The sequence below is a fragment of the Nothobranchius furzeri genome, chromosome 5 (genome assembly GCF_043380555.1).
Source record: "Nothobranchius furzeri strain GRZ-AD chromosome 5, NfurGRZ-RIMD1, whole genome shotgun sequence".
Taxonomy (NCBI): domain Eukaryota; kingdom Metazoa; phylum Chordata; class Actinopteri; order Cyprinodontiformes; family Nothobranchiidae; genus Nothobranchius; species Nothobranchius furzeri.
The window spans coordinates 34,947,753-34,971,823 of record NC_091745.1 but is presented as its reverse complement, the minus strand read 5'-3'; the positions used below and the strand labels follow the sequence as shown (position 1 = coordinate 34,971,823).

Below are 24,071 nucleotides of genomic sequence, written 5' to 3'. Positions count from 1 at the left end.
CGGTAAACGGGTAATAAATCCACCTGCCACAGGGTCGCAGTGTGGACAGACAGGTCAATAAGGAGCCAAGCCAGGAATCTAAACATACATCTGCCACTCCCTGGCTCTTCGCAAGCCTCCAGAATAATCCTCCACAATGTTGAGAGAAGCCTTCCTCAACATGTTTCCTTTTATCAACTGAATAAAGTTCAGGTATTTGAATATTTTAAGTAAAATGATCCTGAGGCAATGATACCTTTGATTAAAAGGACGTCAAAGTGAAGCTGCAACGATTTCCTGTTTAAATTGAGTCATTGCCCACTGAGTGTGTGTGTGTGTGTGTGTGTGTGTGTGTGTGTGTGTGTGTGTGTGTGTGTGTGTGTGTGTGTGTGTGTGTGTGTGTGTGTGTGTGTGTGTGAATTAATAATGACGGCAAATTATCTGAACAGATTTGAAGGAAACTCAGAAATCTTATATTTGATTTACATTTACGTCCGATTGCCTTTTGGAGTCAACGCCATAGAAAATGGCCACCCGAGACAAATCGTTAGGTTATTGAACACAGAAATGGCTGAACCTCAGTCAAATTCTCAGCTGGATGCATGATAACAGCGGGAGTCATTAAGAACATGATCTGACTGTTAATGTATTAATTCTTAGGTATTTCAGTATTGCATAGAATTGCTATGAATGAATGAATCAAGGTTTATGGCTAAGAAGTATTGCTGCAACACAAAATGATTTTATATGTATGCATGCATATACATTAATGAAACATCAGTTTGACTGATTTTCATTGCATGAGGTACATGATGCACTCAAATATATTGAAATTACTCTACAAAGAAGCAGAAGATTTAGACTTCAGCACCTTGCATTAACCTTGCATTTTGAGAATTTCCGTCCTATCTCGAGAGTCCTATTCCTTTTAAAGGTTCTGGAGAAAATTGTTCATGCACAGATCTCTGCTCACATGGACAGCAAGTCATTGTTAGATCTGTTTCAGTCTCCTTTCATGCCACGCATAGCACAGAGTCTGCCCTGATCAGGGTGCTAAATGACATTCTGGTGGCATCTGACTCTGGGTCCAGGGTATTGCTGCTCTTGCTGGACCTTTCAGTGTCTTTTGATACCATCGACCACCATATTCTATTGGGCCAGTCTGGGTCTTGGGTTAGGGTGATGGGAGTTGCTTATCCAACCAATCCATTACTGTCCAGATCAGTGATTGTACCTCCTCTTGTCTCCCGTTGCCTAGGGGGGTGCCACAGGGCTCCATTCTTGGGTCACTCCTTAGTCCCATATACCTCCTGCCACTGGGCAGAATCCTGAGTCAGTATGGTCTGGACCGTCTGGACTATCCAAGCCCCCACAATGCGGCTCAAAAATTGGTCCCAACCCGAAAGTACCAAAAATTGCAGTTCCACTCTCATCCTCTGAGGGCTGGTGTCAGAAGCGAGCAAATCCTCATTGACTCCCATGTTAAAAATACCAATTTCACAGCAGAAATAAACATGTTTACAGCCTGGTACCAAAACATGTTTTTTGTTTAAATTATCTAGTTTACACTCATGACAACTCTGAGGGGGGTGAATTTTTTCTCTCACTCGTCTGTTTAAGTGTATTAAAAGCCTAAAATTCTGTATAAATAATGAGCATCAGACCCACGTGACCGCCGCCTCAGACCCACGAGACCACAAAGCTAGCTCCGTGGAAAGGCCTCAGTAGAGCCTCGGTCTGGCTTGGAAACTGCTCCGGGATTTTGAGTCTCTGTGTTTGTGTATTCTTTTTTGGATATTTTTGTGCAATTGTTGGACAAAATGACTTGCTATGGCATTAATTGCACTAATAGAGCGTCCAAGGAGTCTCCACTTCATTTTTTTCGGTAAATAAAATTATATTTATGTATTTTAGGTCACTGGCGAGCTGAGCTTAGATTTTAACATGTACTGTTTAACCATGAAATTTAAATGTAACAGGGTAAAACCCAGTGCATTTAACATAATGCTGCACTTTAGAAAATGGGTTGAAATATAACATGTTGGTGGAGCTGGGTTCTGACTATCGGCTTGTGGAGCTCTCGGGAGACCGATGTTTTCCACCCGTTTCTCCCCTCCCCGCAGCTCGGCGCATCTCTGTCTGATCGCGGCTTCTGTGTGCTGCGCGGCCTGACGGCTGGTTCTCCCCGCAGCTCGGCGCATCTCTGTCTGATCGTGGCTCCTGTCTGCTGCGCGGGCTGCTGGCTTGTGGAGCTCTGGGATGAAAACCTTTCCACCCGGTTCTCCCCAGCGGCAGCTCTGCGCATCTCAGATCGCAGCGGCGCTTGTCTGCTGTGTGGCTGCCGGCTTGTGGAGGTCTCGGGAGACCTCTGTGTTCCACCCGGTTTTACCCAGCGGCCAGCCCGGCATATCTCTGACTCAGAAGCTCTGGTGTTGTGCACAGTTAACTCCGGTTGTAGCTAGGTTGCTACCTCCGTTAGCTTAGCTCCCACCTCCGCATTAGCTTTGGGTTAGCTTCAGGTTAGCTTGTAGCTAGTTCGACCGGGTGTCGTCAGTTTATCACAGACTTACAGCCCCACCCTCAGCTCCTCCTCTCTTCCCTTTTATGGAATTGTCTGGGCTTGACGGAACCTGTGACACGGTCAAAATGGCGGTGGTGGCCACCTCCCATTTTAGCTCAAAAACGTGTTATTGGAGTCTATGAAAACCCATTATCCATATATGTATATCGATGGGACTATCACATTTACAATGACGGTTGCCAAATATATGTGGCGCCGAATGAGAAAAATGTGGGCTCACAATTTTGCACATGTTTGGCTGATGTGAAGGGCTGGCTGGCATGCGATTTCCTAAAATAAATTAGTTAAAGACTGAGTCTATTGTTTTTGACACCTGAAATCACCCAGGCTCTCACTCTGCTTGTAATTTTTTTTTAAAACTCGGAACCCTAAACAGTACGTAACTAGTCTCAGGGTAAAGCTGGATGCTGACCTCTCAATGGCCTCACAGATAAACTCAGTTCAGTTCAGTTCAGTTCACTTTCTTTCAAACATATACATTCACCAACATTTCATAAAATCATTCCACGCAATTGTTTGAAAAGGAGTAGGGAGAAGTGTATACTTATTTAGCCCTACCCCCTCAGGTTTACATCCTCATCATCAAAATTTAAACAACAAAACAGTTACAATGCCTTCAAAAAAAAATAACCCACAAAAAAAATAACAATAATAATAAATAAATTAAATTCTCATGTTCAACTAGAACTATATTTAGATTTTCTAATTTGTAGAAGAGATTAAACATCAGTTTGCATGCCGTCCTGGGTTAATTGCATTTTCTTCAGTCTTATACTTATTTAACATTTCTTTTTTTAGTTTTATTTTAAACTGGTTTATATCACTACTGACCTTTATTTCTTCTGTTAACTCATTCCAGAATTTAACGCCCGCTATTGAAATAGACATCCTTTTCAATGTTGTTCTTACTCTTTGTACTTTTAAATTCCACTTCCCTCTAAAATTATACCTCCCTTCTCTGTCTAAGAACCATTTACTTATTTCAATTGGGAGCATCCCTTTCCTTGCCTTATATATTATTTGCAGTTTTAAACTTGACCAGGTCCTGGAACTTTAAAGCTTGCGTCTTAATAAAGAGTGCGTTTGTGTGAGCCCTATACCCCTCCTGATTTATTAGTCTAATAGCCCTTTTCTGCATTATGATTATAGTCTGAATATTACTTTTATATGTGTTTCCCCAAACTTCTACACAATAACTCATGTATGGTAATAGTAAAGCACAATATAACATATATAATGTTTTCCTATCCAGAAAATGTTTTACTTTCCCCAAGACAGCAATGCCCCGTGCTAACTTTCCCCTCACATGAGTGATGTGTGATTTCCAACAGGCCTTATGATCAATGATCACACCAAGAAATTTTATGGTATTAACCCTTTCTAGATATACATTATCAACACAAATTTCAATGTTAATATCTTTCTTATGGTTTCCGAATAACATAAATTTTATTTTATTTAAATTTAAGGACTATTTGTTTCTATCAAACCATGTCTTCAATATCTTTAACTCCTGTGTGATCACCTCCACAACCTGTTGAAATTCCCCACTTGAACAAAGTATACTGGTATCATCTGCAAAAATTACAAACTTTAGGATCTTCGACACTTTAGAAATATCATTTATACTCTGTGGTGAGATCTTGTTTTTATCAGTTATGCTGCGACCAGTCCTGAAGCGGAGGCTCCTGAAATCAGTCATCCATATTTTTAATACCTCTCGCCTGGACTTTGCAAAAGCACTCCTTGTAGGTAGTCCTGCTTCTGCCCTGAATCAGCAGCAGGTCGTCCAGAATGCTGCTGTTAGGTTCCTGATTAACACGAACTGAGGTAGCCACATCACCCCTGTCCTGGAACTTCTCCATTGGCACCATGTCCCTTCCGTGTATAGTTGAAGTTATTGACTTTTGTTTTTACAGCTCTTCATGACCTGGCACCTCCTTATCTGTCCGACATGCTCATCCCTTATGTGCCTACGTGCACATTGAGGTCAGTTGATCTCAATGCACTCCTCAGATGTGCTACAAATCTAGGGGTGAATGAGCATTTGTCAACGCTGCCCCCAACCTGTGGAACTCACCTCCCATTACAGTTCGTCAGGCTCCCTCTTTGGCATTTTTTAAATCTCGTTGAAAGACCCACTTTTACAACTTGGCTATTGGGCAGCGACTCATTTTATTGTTTTAATGTGTTTCCTATTGTTCTTATTGGTTTTGTATGTTATAACTGTTCAGTATTTTTTATATCCTCATTGTTTTTGCCTTTATTCTGTTTTAATTGATCCTGCCTCTGCAGCACTTTGGGCAGCTCCCATGCTGTAGTTTAAATGTGCTGTAGAAATTAACAGGTACGGTATGGTAACCACCAATGTGTATTTTAGCTAAGATTGCACACATTTTATCCATACAATTATAATATTGCATATTGCAGCGTGTAATATTCCGTTATCACACTTTGGCTGTCACATAAATAGTGAACAGGTCAAACAACCAGCTCCAAACACATGACTGTCGTTGACCTCTGCCTAATGGAAGGCCCTGGCTACCTGCCACCATGCTGGACTTATTGGCTATAAAACTCCAGGTCAATCAGGAGTTGATGGCAGCTCACTCAGTCATCCGTGCTGACCACATCATGCAGCCAATCGGGACCTAGTGTGGGACTGACTAAATGCTTGCGTGCAAGGGTAATTACATCTCAGCCCCAAACCAGGTTTCTCCATAATGAATAATCAGCTGTTTGCTGAGACTTGAAGGTTCACTTTGGAAGCCTTGACAACAACATTCACACTGTGTTTTAGGTGGGCAGCCTATTTATCTTGTGAAGGACAGATGATTTTTCCTTTCTCCACCCTGTGGTTTTATGTCTGAGATGGTAGGTTAGTTTAGTTTCTGTTCAGGCATGATTCATGTAAATCACTGCTCCCCTGTGGAGCCAGGTATCTACTCCCACAGCAGCTCAGAGTGTTGGATGGAAGCCTCCACGAGACAGATAAACCAGGATTTGGTGGATCTCTGGCGCCCCCTGGAGACATACTCATGATTATTTTTCACATGGGATGATTTGTGGACCAAAAGTTAGACTTTACTCTTTGTTGTTAAAACTGATTTATAAAGTATATGCTTGTGATGTGATTCACAAAGAAAACAAAAAAGAATGATATGGATTTCTTAATATTATTAGTGGTAGATTATGCGTTTTTCTCCGTCGTCTCCGCCCACGTCCGGCTACTTGAATGATATCTAAACAAACGTACCCAGAAGAGCAGCAGAGTCATGTGGACGGTCATGAGGCTTCTCTCATGAGGAAGTAAGTAAACAGGAAAAGAGGAGGAGCTCTAAAGAGGTAAAGAGGTAAGAGTTATTTAAAACATTCTTAAAATCGAAGTTATTACTATAATTCAGACATCTAAATGAAAATAAAGCTAGTAAGCCATCACGTTTGCGCACGCTACTTGCGTGTCGTGTGCAGCATCACTGTTCATGCAGAAAGCTTGTAGGCTAGTTGCTAACATTAGCTTGTGGGTTTATAGTAGCACATATAAATCATAACGACACAACCATATTGGAATCTAAACACATGTTTTATTATACTAACAGCGCATTTAGTTGTTTCTTATGTTTAATAACTAAAATGTGTGTGATTTGGGAAAGTGCTGATGCTAGAAGCAGGTTTATTAACATCATGTGTGAGAATTACAGCTGGTCAATCACAGCAAACGACACATTAAAGAACCATGTGTCTTGTTTTACAACTCATTTGTAAACCTTTAGAAAATGTTTACCTGGTTTGATGTTAGAAAAACTTGTTACACTATAAACAACAAAGACAACACCTCCACAAAGTTGAAACTGGATTTTATTAATTTGTTAGGTTGTAGAAAGAAAAAAGAATTTTGAAAAGGCCAAAAATTATTATCCATGCTGATATTTAATGCTGCTCATAAGTGTGGCCTTTCTGTCTTACACGCTGCTTTTAATCTACACAGTTTATTCTTTAATGAGTACAGATTAACACATATATCAGTTTTTATTGCATTCACTTCTCCAAGTATTGATTAAAAAATCAGAAATACAATTGAGCGTTTTTTTTCTCAGAAAAAGACACATTTATTTAATTTTTAGACAAATGTCTTGAACAGAACAAAGTAATACATAAAAAAATGTTGGAGTTGTTTTTTTACCCTTGATGTCGGCTCTTCACATCATTGTGGAGCAGAGTTCACCAAGCATTCAATTTTTCACCCGCTATAGGGAAGGAGAGTTGGGTTTAGACCGTGGTGAGACAGTAACCCTACTGATGATGTGTTGTTGCAGCAGGTGAGAGGCATCATGTGGGACTATTGGGTGGTTGAGGTGTGTGTCACGTGAACCTCAGAAACAGGCTTGGAAAGCAAAGGTGGAGGTAGAAACCAGTCATGGTGAAGTATTCATGACCCTGTAGCAGAGTAAGGAGGAACAGAGGCCTGGTTCAGGAACAGGCGATCTCTGATGACCCTCTGAAAGAGGCTGAAGGGTGCCTGTGGCCCCCCCTATGCACTTGGGCGATGGTTGAGGAACATCTAGTAGAACCCAAAAGATTCTGGTGGTTGAGGAGTTTCTCTTGGGACCCTCAAGAACTATTTCAGTACTGTTGGTGTTCTCTAACTGTCTTGCTGCATCAACCAGTTGTTGTCTGATCATCTGAGCGTGAAAAGTAAAAGTAAAGTCAGTTTGGGGAAGCCTGGGCGATGGTGAGATCATCCACTCTTACCTTGGCTTGAGCTTCCCTAAAGAGGTCCACTGGCCCCTCCAGCACTAGCATGAAATCAGAATTCATCAGTAATCTAGAAAGATTTCAGTTAGATTAAAACGGTGCATACTTGTTCTGTAGCATCTGAAAAGCTGAAAGTCAGAAATGGAGAGGTGCAAATTCTTATTTATTCTGTTTTAATTCCATAAACAACAGCCTTGCTCTAATGGGAACCCAACCCAATGAACAAGGGGTTTATTAGAAGTCAAATGTCATGCTGCTGTTGGCTCCAAGTTAAACATTTTCTTCTGTCTCTAGGAATATCTTGAATTTCAGGGTATCTTTATATCCCACTCTTCCCTCTCTGGCCACCATGGTGGACTTCCTGGCAGACAATAACCTGTGTGGCCAGGCCATCCTCAGGATAGTTTCCAGAGGGAATGCCATCATAGCAGAGCTTCTGCGTCTCTCTGACTTCATCCCTCCAGTTTTTAGGCTGAAGGACAAAAATGACCAGCAGAAATATGGAGACATCATCTGTGACTTCAGCTACTTTAAGGTTTAAACATGTGGACGGCCTGAACTGTGTCATTTAGCCTCAGACTAATGTCAACTTTCTGTGATGGTAAATTAAGTTGCTTCTTCTTCAGGGTGCGGAGTATTACGAGGGGAAGCTGGAAGCCAAAGCAGAGCTTCAGGACCTGGATGAAGAGTTCAGAGAAAACAACACTGAGATTCTGTCTCGGTTCTATCTGGCCTTTGAGAGCGTTCACAAGTACATAGTTGATCTGAACAGGTGAGATAACGGGCTCTGCCTCCTTTCAGCTTGAGCCCGCTCCCCTCATCTTTCACACGAGTCTCTGGTTTCTGCTGCACTTGTGTGAGACCAGCTAAACAGGCTTGATTCAGTTTAGTGTGGAGAATGACTGCAGATGAGTTAAGGAGCATAATCATCCAAACATTTAGGAAAGAGAAGGTAAATTATAACAATCTGGGCAAATTCATATCCCATAAGTGAGCTTAAAACTTTTTTGGTGCCCACCAGAACTTCTTTTTCCTTTGCACCACCAAACACAGCCACACTAACACGTGTGGTTATGTTATTTTGTCTCCAGATATTTAGATGACCTAAATGATGGAGTTTATATTCAACAGACCTTAGAAACTGTTCTTCTGAATGAAGATGGGAAACAGCTACTAGTAAGTACCTGAACCGTGGCTTTATTGAATTATTTATGAAATGTAACTTCAGCTGTCCTCCATATCTCTCTGATGATTTGATGTAAAGACTTCAGCCCTGATTTTCCAGTTAATAATGTGATTTGTATTCTTAAATGTCAAAACTAAGTTGGCTAAAGTTTTTCTTCCACCCAGTGTGAGGCTCTCTATCTGTATGGAGTCATGTTGTTGGTCATTGACCAGAAGATCGAAGGAGAGGTCAGAGAGCGGATGCTTGTTTCCTATTACAGATACAGGTGAGAGCATGACTCACTCGCCCCGTCTCAAAGCTCTCTGAGTGATTTGCACTCTCTCAGTCGGCTGTGAGAGTGGGATTTTGCTTTTAGCAGAGGCTCAGTTACTCACCTGACTCACGTCTGGGTTTAGGTTTACACCAGGTGCACAAGCAAACACACAATCACAGCACTGAAGCAGAAAACATGCAGAAATACAGTTATTTAAGGGGGCACGTTCAAGAACAGGAGGCGTTGTTTTGGGCATAGATATGTATATAAACACTAGATGCCTCGTCCCCGCTGTTCGCCAATGGGATGCGACGTAGGAACGTGGCGGCCTATTATTATATGATATAGATCCCTCCCTCTCTCTCTCTCTCTCTCTCTCTCTCTCTCTCTCTCTCGATATGAATAAATATATATATTCATTCGTGGTTTGTGAAATAAGATTTGTGTAGTGTTGAGATTTCAAGGTTCTATTGAGGTAAAGCCCACATTAACAGAACACAGATACAAAATGTGCTCCCCAACAAATAAGACAACCGACACCCAAATCACATCTGTCAGCCAGAACCGGCCCGCCAGCAATAAAATTTAACCCAGCAAATTATTTTGTATTTTCACTATTTCTTAACTTTTGTTATTTATTGACTTTCATTTATTAATTATAAACTCTTTGTAAATGCTTTCTGAAAAAGTTAGGAAATAACCAAAAGATAGATTAGGTTAGTATGATAGATGGATAATGGATTGATCTTGTGAAGGAGATTTTCAACATTCATAATACCAGATAACAGTGTGTAGAAGGTAGCAGCAACAGCAATGGAACAGCGGTTTCTAATTATTTTATTGACATAAAAACAATTAACAGACAGAATAATATACAAGTATGGGGTTTCTTTGCAACAGTTACAAATGAAAGGTGATCCCATGTTGTCTCGATTTGTCACAGCGGCGATTCGAGCATCCGTAGGCTGCACGAAAGTCAGGCATGTTGACCCTCGAGCTTCACAATTAATAAAGCTGTATTTCTGCAAACATAAATCCAGAAATGTCCTGTTTTAGTATATCCCAGTATAAGTTTTGTGTACTAAACCAAGGAGCTTAAAAATCACGGGCAATTTAGCATTAATAAATTTAAAATTAAACGAGCGACTCCCACTGAGGTAAACGGTCTACTTTGTTTTGCTAAGCAGTGCACCCACCGTAGCCTCGTCATCTCTAAGCCAAGTTAGACAGCTAATAAATACATAAACATCCACAAACACAGCCATTTACACAACAGTTGGGCTGTCGTAAAGTCGTTATTGGTTTTGTAGAACCACATAAAATATAGATTGTGGTCTCAACCTGAATAACATGCAGATACCCTAGGCGGGGCTCATGGTTCACAATTAAGTCACTTTCAAACACAAAAGCGTTAATTTCAACATGAGCAAGTATGTCGTCTCAAGCCCATGTGTTCTAAGGTTTGTAACAAGGTAAACCGCTTATAAATCTATTAATATTTCATTGAGTTAAGAGTGTTTTGGTTGAAGCTGATCACTCACCTTCCAGCTGCTACCACTGAGAGCGGAGGGGTCTTCTGTCTGAGGTAAGATGGCCGCCTTTTAGCTACACCCTCGACTCCCGCTTTCGCCATTTAGTGTTTATATACATATGTATGGTTTTTGGCACGAAAATGGAGAAATGGGCTTTAGGTGCAATACACTTAGCCACCTATAGGGGGTGTCCTCTGACCCAAAGCTCTGCTGCTGCAGAATCATAAAACAATTATTTATTATTGTTGTTTACTAAACCAGTTTCACTGTCTGGTTCTTGTGTCATTTGGTGTTTGATTATTTTCAGTGCTGCCCGCTCATCAGTTGACTCCAACCTGGATGACATTTGTAAACTCCTGCGCAGCACCGGTTTCTCCAGCCAGCCTGGAGCCAAACGACCAGCCAGCTACCCAGACAGCTACTTCCAGAGGATTCCCATAAGCGCCACTTTCATCAGCATGGTCATCGGGAGGCTGCGCTCCGACGACATCTACAACCAGGTGAGATGCACTGTCAAGCAAACCTTTGTCCTAAGCTTGTAGTTCATTATAATGACTTTGCTGCAGATTACGTCAAGCGTCCACTTGTTCCTCAGGTGTCTGCCTACCCTCTACCTGAGCATCGAAGCACGGCGCTAGCTAACCAGGCAGCAATGCTCTATGTGTGTCTGTTCTTCAGCCCCTCCATCCTGCATACCCAACAGGCCAAGATGAGGGAGATCGTAGACAAGTACTTCCCTGATAACTGGGTAATGGTGTATATTCTCTTTTAAAACACTAGAGGATATTAAGTCTCAGTGTGGTGGAAGAAGTTTCTGTGTTGTCTGCCTTCAGGTTATCAGTATCTACATGGGCATCACTGTCAACTTGGTGGAGGCCTGGGAGCCATACAAAGCCGCTAAAACAGCTCTTAACTATACCCTGGACTCTGCTAATATAAAAGAGCAGGTATGAAAAAAGTTTTAGTTTCAATGTCCCCGAGTCCTCTGTGTGTGTGTTGATGCTAAGGTGTAGCAAGGCTAATGTGTGCAGAGACAATCTGTTAGTTGGGACGGTACCAAATGTAAAATTAAGGCTGTAAATCTTTAGAAGGTCTGTTTTAAACTTGATCAGCTCATTATCCAAGTGTTGGAGATGTATGAGTGGAAGAATTGATGGTGGCGGCGGGAAGCTGCCGAGTGCCAGAGACAAGAAACCAGCTGACCTGTAGCCATTGGCAGTTTTCACCACCGCTGGGAATGAAGTCATGAATAATTTTTAGTCATGCAGGGTTTTCACCAGCATTCCTGTGTGCAGGCCACTCGCTACGCTGCCAGTTTGGAGAGCCAGAGGTCTCAGGTGCAGCAGCGGCTGAAGGAAGGTTTCCTCAGGGAGGAGATCATCCTGGACCACATTCCCAAACTACTCAACTGTCTCAGGGACTGCAACGTGGCCATCCGCTGGCTGATGCTGCACTCTGCAGAGTCAGGTATGAGCATTTAAAAAGGGCTCGTGTTTCGGGGTGTCTTCTGAATATGTGGAAACCAAAAGGCTGTAAGAAATAGTTCATATGCTCTTGCTTGTCTCATCTTTTAGCCTACGACTTAAACAACAAGCGCCTGCGTCAGGTCAGGGATCAAGTGCTCAGCGACTCCAAGTACAAACCAAAGATCCTGTTCCAGCTGCTGCTGGACACAGCTCAGTTTGAGTTCATGCTCAAAGAGGTGAGATCCTTCCTGTAAATCGGGGAAAAATAAGAAGAGAATGCAGAAAAATGTATTCTTTCGTCATTTCCGAAGTGATTCGTCAGACTTTATTCCTTGTTAGATGTATCTGTTGCTCATTAGCCCACAGTGAGATAGCATCTGGGTCGTCAGTTTATCATAAGGAGATGGCACAAAATCTTCTAATTATGTGTCTCGTCTGAGTAATTCTCCATCAGCTAAGCACCTGTGCTGTCCCGCTGCCAGATGTTCAAGCAGATGCTGTCAGAGAAGCAGCTCAAGTGGGAGAGCTACAAGAAAGAAGGATCTGAGAGGATGACCGAGCTGGCTGAAGTCTTCTCCGGCGTCAAACCTCTTACTCGGGTGGAGAAAAACGGTGAGCTCCTCTCTTCTGTGTGAAATAAAGAAAGTTGACTCACAAAACAGAAAGCAGATCTTTGTTTAGTAACAAATATGTAATATACACCTTTTAATTTTGTGGTTTATGGGTCTGTGTCACCTTTGACAGAAAACTTACAGGCGTGGTTCCGGGAAATCTCAAAGCAGATCGAGTCTTTGAACTATGAGGACTCCACAGCCGCTGGGAGGAAGACGGCACAGCTGATACAGGCGCTCATTGAGGTGAGGACCAGGATGATATTTCCCAGCTGCTTCACAGATTTGCATTAGATTAATTGGAAATAAAATCTTTACTTCACATTATGCTGAGGGATTAGGTGATAGGAACTATGCTTCCTGCTGTACTTATAGAAAAATACAATCTGTCCATTCTCTTCTGCTTATCCGGAGTCGGGTCGCGGGGGCAGCAGCCTAAGCCGAGAGGCCCAGACTTCCCTCTCCTCAGCCACTTGGGCCAGCTCCTCCGGGGGATTCCCAATGCGTTCCCTCGCCGGGCGAGAGACAAAGTCCCTTCCATGTGTCCTGGGTCTCCCTTTAGGCCTCCTCCCGGTTGGACGTGCCCAGAAAATACTTAGACTCTTCCCCTTTGGACAGGACCTCATCCCTGACCTGGAGAAGGCATTCTACCCTTTTCTGACTCAAGACCATGGTTTTGGATTTAGAGGGGCTGATTTTAATCCCAGCTTTTTCACATTCGGCTGCAAATCGCTGCAGTGAAAGCTGAAGATCACGTTCTGATGAAGCCAGCAGGACCACATCATCTGCAAAAAGCAGAGACCTGATCCTCAGGCCACCAAAACGGGTGCCCTCCACACCTTGGCTGCTCCTAGAAATCCTAGAAATCCTGTCCATATGAACAGAATCAGTGACAAAGGGCAGCCTTGGAGGAGTCCAACTCTCACTGGGAACGAGCCCGACTTACTGCCGGCAATGCGGACCTAGTTCTGACACCGGTCATACAGGGACCTAACAGCCCGTATCGGAGGGCCTGGTACCCCAAACTACCCCCCACAGGGTCCTCCGAGGGACGCGGTCAAACACCTTCTCCAAATCCACAAAACACATGTAGACTGGTTGGGCGAACTCCCACGCACCCTCCAGGATCCCCCTAAGGGGTATAGAGCTGGTCCAGTGTTCCACGGCCAGGACGAAAACCACATTGCTCCTCCTGAATCTGAGGTTTGACAATCCAACAGACCCTCCTCTCCAGAACCCCTGAATAGACCTTACCAGGAAGGCTCAGGAATGTGATCCCCCTGTAGTAGGAACACATCCTGCGGTCCCTCTTTTTAAGTAAAGGAACCACCACCCGGTCTGCCAGGCCAGAGGAACTGCCCCCGATGTCCACACGATATTGAAACTCCAACATCATTGTGAAGTATGCGGACGACACCACAGTGGTGGGTCTCATCACCAACAACAATGAGACGGCCTACAGGGAGGAGATCAGCGCCCTGACCCACTGGTGTCAGGACAACCGTCTCACCCTCAACGTCACAAAGACAAAGGAGATGATAGTGGACTTCCGGAGGTGCAGAGGAATACACACCCCCATCACCATCAACGGCGACGCTGTGGAGAGGGTGAGCAGCTTCCGTTTCCTTGGAGTTCATCTGGCAGAGGATCTTACGTGGTCAGTGCACACAGAAAATACAGTGAAGAAGGCACAGCAGCACCTCTTCTTTCTCAGGAGACTGAAAAGATTTGGCATGAGCCGCCGCATCCTCAGGACCTTCTATCGCTGTGCCATTGAGAGCATCCTCACTGGATGCATCTCCACCTGGTATGGCAACAGCACCGCTTACAACCGCAAAGCTCTCCAGAGAGTAGTGCAGTGTGCTGAAAGGATTATTGGAGGTGAACTTCCCTCCCTCCAGGACATCTACAGGAAGCGGTGCCTGAGGAAAACGGGGAGGATCATCAAGGACTCAAGTCACCCCAGCCATAAACTGTTCAGACTACTTCCATCAGGAAGGAGGTTCTGCAGCATCCGGTCCAGAACCAGCAGACTGAGAGACAGCTTTTTCCATCAGGCCATCAGACTGCTGAACACATCGCAGACACCTCACCCTCACTACTGAAACTCCAACATTACACACTCCATACTGTACATTAATGCCACAGTTTTGCACATACCAACCTCTGTATATTTTATATCTCTTATCTTATTGTTTACTTTATTCATTTGTAAATTTAGATTAGCCATTTTTATATTTTGCTTGTTTTTACGTTACTGTATTTTTACAACTCTGTTGCTGTGAAGCTCGCACACAAGAATTTCACTCGCATGTACTGTACCAGTGTACCTGCACATGTGACGTGACAATAAAAGTGATTTGATTTGATTTTGATATTGCAGAGCCGCGTCAGCCAACACAGCCCCACAACATCCAGAGCCTTAAGCCTGATTCATGCTTCTCCGTCAGCTCCAACAGGGAGAGACACGCACGGACGGAGATGTTTTGCCCTCATACTTCTCCGTCTCCTGGGGAGTGTTGCAAAGCAATTCCCCACCTGGCCAACAGAGGGTGTAGCGCTGTTCTGTGGTATCCTGTCATGTATCGGTCCAAGATGGTGTGTTTGTATTGTGTTTTTTTTGTATATAAGAGACTTTTTAACAGACAAATTTGTCTCTCATTCTCCTCCACCTCTTCATGCGCTCGCCACCTCTTAACCCACGTTTCCTGTCATTTCCGTCCACAAATAAAACGCTTGCTGCGCCTCTTTTCACTCCTCCAGTCACGGGGGAATTAAACGTTCATGTTTTTAGAGTTTTTTTCGTGAGGTATTCTTCAAGCTGCTCCGTGTCTGCCGCTAGTTATCCTCGGCACTCTTTATGTTTTTGAGGGCGCAATGGCAGTGGTGTAGACGACAGCGGCATCCTGACCAATCACAAGCTTGCGTTCTCTGTCTCGATGGACGGATGTTTAGAAAAGAGAGCTCGACTCCGTCCGTCCTTGCGGAGCTCTCCAGCAGGCCCGCAAGGAAGGATAATGGCGTTGCGTGTCTCCGCACTAACGCAGACGGAGAAGCATGAATCAGGCTTTAAGGAACTCCGGGCAAATCTCATACATCCCCGTAGCCTTGCCACTGAGGAGCTTTTTGACAACCTCATTGACCTCAGCCCCAGAGATCGGAGAGTCCAGCCCAAAGTCCCCAGACTTTGCCTCCTCACTGGAAGAAGTGCTGGTGGGATTGAGGAGGTCTTCGAAGTATTTCGTCCACCCATCCACAATGTCCCCGAGTAGAGGTCAGCAGCACAGTCACCACTATAAACCATTTTGGTAGTGCGCTGCTTTCCCTTGCTCCATGGTCTCACCGAACTCCACCCACGCCTGGGGTTTTGCCTCAGTGACCACCCATACCACATTCCGCTTGGACTGCCGGTACCCGTCAGCTGCCTCTGCCTTCCGACAGACCAAAAAGACCTGATAGGACTCTTTCTTCAGCTTGACAGCATCCCTAACCGCCGGTGTCCACCAGCAGGTTTGGGGGTTGCCACCACGACAGGCACCGACGATCCTGCGGCCACAGCTCCGGTCGGCCGCCTCAACAATGGAGGCACGGAACAAGGCCCACTCTGACTCAATGTCCCCCGCCTCCCCCAGAACATTTTGGAAGTTCTGTCGGAGATGGGAATTGAAGCTCCTTCTGACAGGAGACTGCCAGACGTTCCCAGCAGACCCTCGCGATACGTGTGGGCCTGCCTGGTCTGACCGGCATCCTCCCCCACCATCTGAGCCAACTCACCACCAGGTAGTGGTCAGTTGACAGCTCCGCCCCTCTTTTCACCCGAGTGTCCAAGACATGCGGCCGCAGGTCAGATGAAATGACAACAAAGTCGATCATCCAGCTGCGGCCTAAGGTATCCTGGTGCCAAGAGCACATATGGACACCTTTATGTCTGAACATGGTGTTCATTATGGGGGGGCGTTCCTCCCAACCACACCTCTCCAGGCCTCACTGTCATTTCCCACATGAGCGTTAAAGTCCCCCAGCAGAACAAGGGAGTCACTGGAAGGAGTGCTCCCCCCCTCAAAAGTGTCCAAAACCGGGCTCCATCGGTGAAAGCCCGGCCACCAGGCGCTCGCCAACGTGCCCCACCTCCAGGCCTGGCTCAAGAGGGGGACCCCGGTGACCCGCGTCCGAGCGAGGGAACACCGATTCCAATTTTTCTTCATAAGGGTTATTTGAAACATACCAGCATAAACACAAATAATGGCCAGGGGCTTTTGCCTTCAGTGCTGTAAAAAGTGCTTTTTTTTTTTTTTGATTGTTATTTAAATGTTTCGGATCAGGAACACATTTACAAATCAGACAAACATGACCTGAGTAAATGAAAAATATAGTTTTAACAGGACAAAATCTGTCCAACCAACCTGGTTGGTATGAAGGAGTGAACTAGCAAACCCTTATGAAGAACTTTGAAAAGAGACATTTTTGTTCTCGTTTGTCTTCAGGTGCAGGAGTTTCACCAGCTGGAGTCGAACCTGCAGGTATGTCAGTTTTTGGCCGATACCAGAAAGTTCCTGCACCAGATGATCCGCACCATCAACATCAAGGAGGAGGTCTTGATCACCATGCAGATAGTTGGAGATCTGTCCTACGCTTGGCAGATTATTGACAGGTTCGGAAGAATGGCTAAAGGAAATATTCCCAATGCTTGTGTTCAGGTAACGGAGAATACTTGTGTTAGTAACTTTAGTCTTCTTCTTGTGTTGTTCTGCAGCTTTACCTCTATCATGCAGGAGAGCATCAGAGTCAGCCCGCCCATGGTCACCAAGCTGAGAGCTACTTTTCTGAAGGTGACGACCATTTTGTTTCACGTCTCCAGCAGCAGACGTTACGTGTGTCCACATCTGTGGAAGTTGTTGATGACTGTTTTGTGGGTGTGTTTGTGCGAGCAGCTGGCGTCTGCCTTGGATCTCCCGTTGCTGCGCATCAACCAGGCCAACAGCGCAGACCTGCTGAGTGTCTCGCAGTTCTACTCTGGAGAGCTGGTGGCCTATGTCAGAAAGGTGCTGTGGGATTGTTAGCTGTTGTCTGGAAAAGCTTTTTGCTTTTTGTATGAAGAGAATCCATTTCTTTAACAAATGAGCTCTGCGTGTTGTATTTTATTATTCAGCATCCGTAGTGCAGCTTTAATGCGGATGAATGTTTCTGGAAGCGTCTGGTTGACGGATTTATCCAAAAAGCAGATGCACAGAAACTTTCTGTGCTTTTAATTACTAATGATGATTATTCTGCCTTTAAAAACCCTTTTGGAATATTGTTGGTTCTTAGGGATCTTTATTTTTCTTGCTTGTAGGTGCTTCAGATAATCCCAGAGAGCATGTTCACCTCTCTGGCTAAAATCATCAAACTTCAGATCCACGACATCATGGAGGTTCCCACGCGGCTGGATAAGGACAAGTTAAAGGACTACTCCCAGCTGGGGGCTCGCTATGAAGTAAACACTTGTTTCTGCTCTCTCCATATTAACGTGTTAACAGAGAGATTTAAAAAGGTCTTATGATCCGGTATCAAAAAAAAACATTGATAAGAGGCTGAAGAGATGCTTCATGTTGACTCATACGCTGGATGGGAGTCTGAGGCAATCAGGCTGGCTGGCATTTCTCACCGTTTTTCAATCTCACCCACAGCATTTGATGTCAGACACAAATTAGCCTGAAAGGCTTTGTGTGGAAGCAGATTGTACCAGCAGGCTCACTGGAAGAGCTTTAATTGGAATCGGAACCTCCGAGGTCACATTTTTCATCTTGAAAGGAAAGTTTAGGAAAAGGTTTGAAATGAAATCTGGTCGTTGCTAATTTCAAAATGTAACCTTGCAAAAATAAACGACCGTAAATGCTTGAGGGTGTCGTTTAGCTCGGATGTCTGCTCATCGTTCTAATTGCTGCTGAGCATGAGCCTGCTTTAGCTCACGCTGAAGAGATCTCATCTGCCTTGGTGCACATGAACATCCCTCCTCTCCTTCTGATCCTAGGTGGCAAAGCTCACTCATGACATCTCCATTTTCACTGAGGGCATCTTGATGATGAAGACAACTCTAGTTGGGATCATTAAAGTAAATTCCCCCAGTTGTATTATGGATGTATTCCTGTTTTTACTCGTTCTGCACACTGCCTTGGGCTTCATGACCGTGCTGGGATTTGTTTCAAGGTGGATCCTAAGCAGCTTCTGGAGGATGGCATCAGGAAGGAGCTAGTAAAGAGAGTGGCTTATGCTTTACACAAAGGCCTAATCTTCAACCCCAAGGCTAAGGTGAGACACCCGATCCATTTTCCACTGACACCAGTGTGTTTATACATTTCACAGCATTTTCCATCTGGGCTTTATCATTTGGTGCACTTAAAATCTGATTGCAGTGATGGATGAAAATATCTTTCTCTGCCTTCCTGTTGTGCATGAAATAGCTATGAGATGGTCTTTGTGTCCTTTTGGTCTCAGAGAACCAAAAATAAAGGTGGAAAAGAAATAAACATGAATATTTTCTCAGCCCAGTGAACTCATGCCCAAGTTGAAGGAGATGGCAGCAACCATGGATGGCTTCTACAGGTCGTTTGAGTACATCCAGGACTACGTCAGCATTTATGGCCTCAAAATCTGGCAGGAGGAAGTGTCTCGCATCATCAACTACAACGTGGAGCAGGAGTGCAACAGTTTCCTCAGGACAAAGGTCTGCTCCAGATTCTCCATCACAGCCGATTACTCGTGTTGTCCACAGGAAGCACCCTGGTGCTGGGGTTACTGGTCTGTAATGAGACTTGTTTTGTTTCTTTCCAGATCCAGGACTGGCAGAGTGTGCACCAGTCCACTCACATACCCATTCCAAAGTTTGCCTCCGTGGATGAGTCTGCCACCTTCATCGGTCGTCTCTGCAGAGAAATCTTAAGAATCACGGATCCAAAGTACGTAACGGGAATCCTGCTGACAGAATAACTGACACAGGATCAGAAGGTGGATCACAGATGTTAGCATCATCAAACCTAGGCTGATGGACTGGTTTCCTCTACAGGGTGACATGCTACATGGACCAGATGAACACCTGGTACGACTTGAAGAGCCACCAGGAGGTGACCAATAACAGGGTGTTCTCTGAGATCCAGAACACTTTAGGGACCTTCGGTCTGAACGGACTGGACCGACTCCTCTGCTTCATGATCGTCAAGGAGCTTCAGGTAATTAGTGCTGAAAACATTCCAGTTTGGGATAGAATAATTTCCCGAGACCTTGTTATGGATTTGGATTATATCAGCACCCTTATTGTTTATGAATTATATTTTGCTTGTGTCACCAGAACTTCCTGACGATGCTTCAGAAGACCATCCTGAGAGACAAAGCTGCTGTGGACGTCTTTAAAGCAATGGTGGCTGCTGTTAACCCGGTCCAAGGTATTGTGGGTAGGTACAACATCTGTCTACAACCCGACAACGTTTACTTATAACGTATGCAGAATGTGATGCCATTTTGTTATGTCGCTGTAGCTAATTCCACTAAAGTGTACACAAGTGCTGTTGCCAAGTCTCAGAAGATCTGGGGTTCTTATCTGGAATCCATCATGAAGGTATTAGTCCACACCCAGCTGTTGCCAGTTTCCTTGTTTTTTTAACCTGAAGACACAAAACCATGAAGATTCAGTGAAGTGTCTGTTTGTTGCAGGTTGGTCAGATGCAGATTCTCAGACAGCAGATTGCCAACGAGTTAAACTTCTCCTGCAAGTTTGACTCCAAACATCTGGGTGCTGCCCTGGAAAACCTCAACAAGTCTGTTGATGTTTCTATTTTAATCTTTTCGATACAAGATAATATTGGGTTGTTAGTAAGGAATTTGTTTTTAATCCTAACCATGTGCTGTCAGATTATTACTTATTGAGTTATATTAGGTCAACTCTTGGCATTATCTCATTTGGTCTCCAGCTACATTAAGTCCCCCTTCTTGTTCTGTCAGGTCTCTCCTAGCAGACATTGAAGCTCACTACCAGGACCCGACATTTCCATACCCCAAAGAGGACAACACTCTGCTGTATGAGATCACTGCCTACCTGGAGGCTGCTGGCATCCACAACCCCCTCAACAAGGTGAGTAAACCACATGTGTTACTTAACCTGTGAGGTTTTTAGGGTTAATTGACTATTAAAAGGTTGCTCTGTTGATGCCTCACTCAGATCTACATCACAACAAAGCGTCTCCCATACTTCCCCATCATCAACTTCTTGTTTGTTATTGCTCAGTTGCCTAAACTTCAGTACAGCAAAAACCAAGGTTCGTATCTATATTTTTAATCATCAACATTTTAAGCAGTAGTTCATTCTCCACCAGATTTCCTGCTAAGGTCGTCTTTATTTGTTTTTAGGAATGACCTGCAGGAAAGCCACAGACCCAGTGGACTGGCTTCCACTTGTGCTCGGCATGCTCACCCTGCTCAAGCAGTTCCACTCCAGATATACGCAACAGTTCCTGGCTCTCATTGGTCAGTTCATCCGCTCTATCATGGAGCAGTGCACAAGGTAACACAACAAAGCGGCCCTCTCTGCAGAAACAACTTTTTGTGGATGTTGGATGCAGTTTTACGCAACATCTTCATGAATTTTTGATCATTTCCAACACAGTCAGAAAATTCCTGACATGCCTTCTGATGTGGTGGGAGCGCTGATGTTTCTTGAAGATTATGTAAAGTACACAAAACTCTCACGTAAGGTAAGCCAAGGCAACATTTATTCCTCTAGTATTCCTGAAAAATGGATGTGATGATAAAACACACTAGCAGATAAGGTATATTGACCATTTGCTAATTTGTTGTAGCTAATGTGCTTAGCTTGTGTGATGATAGATTTCAGTCATTTTAGTGTTTGTGAGATATTAACATGTTTTTTTTTCTTCTGTGATCTGAAGGTGGTTGAAGCTCACGTGCCCAGCTTAATATTTGATGAGTTCAGAACAATACTGTGAAGATGTGGATGATGTGTCTCTGCTTTTGCTGCCATGCAGACACCTGGCCTTGTATAAGTGACAAAAGCACACATGTGTTACTAATAACATTAACAAACTCTTTGTTTGTTCAAGTAATCCAGTGAGGAAAATGTTTTTATTGTTATTATTTGTACCAGTACTTTTCATACAGTCACATCTCAGATGCTGACCCTATGGACCTTTTTACAGCAGCATCCTAGGAATACAAGTACAATAATAAAGGCCTGGTGTTAACATATCAGCTCACATTTCATTGTTTAGTCTGTTAACAAATTTTGCACCTATAATTGATTGTCTATGGATTGTCTTTTATGTACAAATGATCTGTGCCAATTTATCAATAAAAATAAAATTATTTAACCTACTGTTCATATTTATCAAGACCTTTATTCTGAAAATCCTTGCCCGGAAGTTAAAACTTTACCGCCTTTGCTGCAGCTTTTTAAGCATACGTTGTTTTCCTCTTCGCGTTATCTGCTTGCTGAAGTAGTTGAGTCTTTCTGAAAAAAAAAATTGAATCTTAGCTACCCAACATTAGCGATAAGGTGTCAGGTAACTGCTGGTCCGGGCGGAAGTAGGAATGTAGCGGTTCACGTCCGCGGGTACGTCGCGTGAGTTAGCTAATAAACGAAACTGCTGCATAATGTCTGTGAGCGCGGTTCATGGAACCTTGTCGAGCCTGAAGTCATGTCAGGCGGAACTCGGGACAGGAATGGACATCGTGACGGATGTTGCTATGGACCTGGTGGAAACTCGGGGTAGGTGTCCACACGATGCTCAAACCTGAACATAGTTAGCTTAGAAGCTACATACTTGAGTTTAACCACCTGTATAAAGGCACACACCGAAAACGTGTCACTAACTTCACCATCAGAGTTGTCATGGCACTTATGTTTTTGTCAAAGATGAAGAGATGAATCGTGCCATCAAAGAGCTGGAGGCCATGATGCTGGAGTGTGCCAGGCTGGACAGAGAGATCAACAACTTTGTTGACATTGTGCAGAAAGTTACAGAGGTAGGTGCTGTGTGGAACACCTGTTCCTCAGGTATAATGAAGACATCCCTCGCCAGAAGGACAGCTCATGTTAGATGGTTTGGACATGTCCAGAGGAGAAACAATGATGACCTAGGTAGAAGGATGCTGAGGTTGGAGCCACCAGGCTGAAAGGTAGACCAACGAGGAAATTTATGAGGACATGAAAGTTAGTTGGTGTGAGGGCAGAGGATGCAGAAGACATGGCTAAATGGAGACGATTGGCTGTAGAGACACCTGAAGGGAGAAGCTGAACGAGGATGTGAGGTTATTATTGAGGGAAGGTCCTGCATGATGAAACATCCATCAATGTGTGTTTCTCTGCAGGCTGGTGCTCAGCAGCCAGATGCCATGTTCGACCTGTCTGCCAAAGTGAAACAGCAGTTCTCAGAGAGGATAGCTCAACTCTCTGATGCAGACCTGCACAAGCACCCAAAGGTGATCGCCTTCAAGGAGAGCATTGAGAGCTCAGTGAGTCAAGGTGAGTCCAGTGGAAGGACATCACTGGGTTAATACCTGGAACCTTCAGAGGTGGTAAACGGGTGTTAATGAGATTCTGTTTGGGAAAACACATTAGGAATAAAGCAATGCCCAAAATGAAAGTACAGTGTAAAGTTAACTGTACTTTAATCATTTTGTTACTGTGGAAAACATCTGTCTTGTCACTGAAACAGTAAGTTTAAAGATGTTTCAGTTTGTAAACAAATCTGTTCTCTGCCAAATGGACGAAACACGAATCAGAATGTTTTTCATGATACTTGGTGTTGGATAATTTATGTTTTTATTCCAACCAGTCAGTGGCAGTCCACATCTGGGAGCAACATCTGTATCTTTGTTGTGTTTTCAGCCAACCAGGAGTCGGCAGAGAACGTGGAAGAGCTTGATGAGGACATCGCCGTCACACAGAGCCAAGTGAACTTCACCTGCCCACTCACTCAGGTATTTACAGTGATGGAGGAGCCCTCCCTCACCACCTAACCTAACGGCTAACTACAGTTTTCTGTCCCACAAACTGGCGTGACCGTAAACACGTACTGCATTAATCTGTATTTAAGGTAGAAATGGAGAACCCTGTCAAGAATAAGAAGTGTAACCACCACTATGACAAGAATGCCATCCTGGGCCTGATCAAAACGAGAAACAGCCAGAAAAAGAAATGCCGGTAAGAAGGATCAGAAAGTTGGGTCAGGTTTTCAGAGTTGTGCAGGACCAGCACTGAGCTGCTCCTCGAGCAACACAGATGTTTCTTTAAACTGTAGTACGGTAGAGAACAGCTCTGAACTTGGGCTTTTCTGAACCTGAAGCGTTTGTTACGAAGTTTGATGACCACGTTGTCCCTCTGTCCTGCAGCTGTCCTGTCGTGGGCTGTGCCAACACAGATGTGAGACCGTCCGACCTCATTCAGGATCAGCTACTGTGGAGAAGGATCCAGAGCTACAGGAGACAAAGCAACAAAACTTAGGCTTTTTAGTTTTTGTTAGCATGTCTGTTGGAATCAAGTCTCACGGATCACCTTCATATTTCTGACTGTTATGAAGTCATGTGCTCATCCTGCAGCAGTTAGTCTTATTATCTGTCTTTATACAGTTTTGTACCCATCTGAGTAAATACTCGCTTGTTTTTCATGTTCTGTTTGTTTTGTTTATAAAGATTTTGCTAAATAAACTAGATTGTTTTTA

The 24,071-nt window shown here is 44.1% G+C and overlaps 2 protein-coding genes across 3 annotated transcripts; both read left to right on the top strand.

The window, feature by feature from the left end:
- The first annotated feature begins 5,818 nt into the window (after positions 1-5,818).
- On the top strand, positions 5,819-21,728 carry LOC139070090 (WASH complex subunit 5-like). 2 transcript variants are annotated; one of them, XM_070551731.1, is made up of 29 exons: positions 5,819-5,913; positions 7,610-7,850; positions 7,942-8,087; positions 8,407-8,491; positions 8,666-8,766; positions 10,594-10,786; positions 10,882-11,034; positions 11,120-11,233; positions 11,582-11,753; positions 11,861-11,988; positions 12,235-12,364; positions 12,497-12,609; positions 16,848-17,014; positions 17,117-17,192; positions 17,295-17,405; positions 17,696-17,836; positions 18,374-18,454; positions 18,550-18,651; positions 18,887-19,066; positions 19,174-19,298; positions 19,406-19,568; positions 19,688-19,790; positions 19,875-19,954; positions 20,050-20,153; positions 20,338-20,467; positions 20,555-20,651; positions 20,743-20,896; positions 20,999-21,086; positions 21,282-21,728. In XM_070551731.1, exons 2-29 carry the CDS (start codon positions 7,665-7,667, stop codon positions 21,336-21,338), a joined length of 3,480 nt encoding a protein of 1,159 aa, XP_070407832.1. In that variant the 5' UTR covers positions 5,819-5,913; positions 7,610-7,664; the 3' UTR covers positions 21,339-21,728. The 2 variants fall into 2 exon arrangements, 1 of the variants encoding a protein (XP_070407832.1); XR_011520738.1 differs by lacking the exons at positions 20,743-20,896; positions 20,999-21,086; positions 21,282-21,728 and having other exon boundaries at positions 20,034-20,153; positions 20,555-20,590.
- A 51-nt stretch (positions 21,729-21,779) lies between these two features.
- On the top strand, positions 21,780-24,071 carry LOC139070091 (E3 SUMO-protein ligase NSE2-like). The gene is made up of 6 exons (XM_070551733.1): positions 21,780-22,117; positions 22,265-22,374; positions 22,720-22,873; positions 23,240-23,331; positions 23,448-23,554; positions 23,743-24,071. The coding sequence occupies exons 1-6, from the start codon at positions 22,003-22,005 to the stop codon at positions 23,852-23,854; spliced, it is 690 nt and encodes a 229-aa protein (XP_070407834.1). The 5' UTR covers positions 21,780-22,002; the 3' UTR covers positions 23,855-24,071.

Bases quoted from the DNA above. Each gene is read 5' to 3' on its own strand.
- LOC139070090 (XM_070551731.1), top strand. From the start codon at position 7,665: ATGGTGGACTTCCTGGCAGACAATAACCTGTGTGGCCAGGCCATCCTC. The intron at 7,851-7,941 runs GTTTAAACATGT...CTTCTTCTTCAG, and splicing joins GTGACTTCAGCTACTTTAAG to GGTGCGGAGTATTACGAGGG. The intron at 11,754-11,860 runs GTATGAGCATTT...CTCATCTTTTAG, and splicing joins GCTGCACTCTGCAGAGTCAG to CCTACGACTTAAACAACAAG.
- LOC139070091 (XM_070551733.1), top strand. From the start codon at position 22,003: ATGTCTGTGAGCGCGGTTCATGGAACCTTGTCGAGCCTGAAGTCATGT. The intron at 22,874-23,239 runs GTGAGTCCAGTG...TTGTGTTTTCAG, and splicing joins TGAGAGCTCAGTGAGTCAAG to CCAACCAGGAGTCGGCAGAG. The intron at 23,332-23,447 runs GTATTTACAGTG...TCTGTATTTAAG, and splicing joins TCACCTGCCCACTCACTCAG to GTAGAAATGGAGAACCCTGT.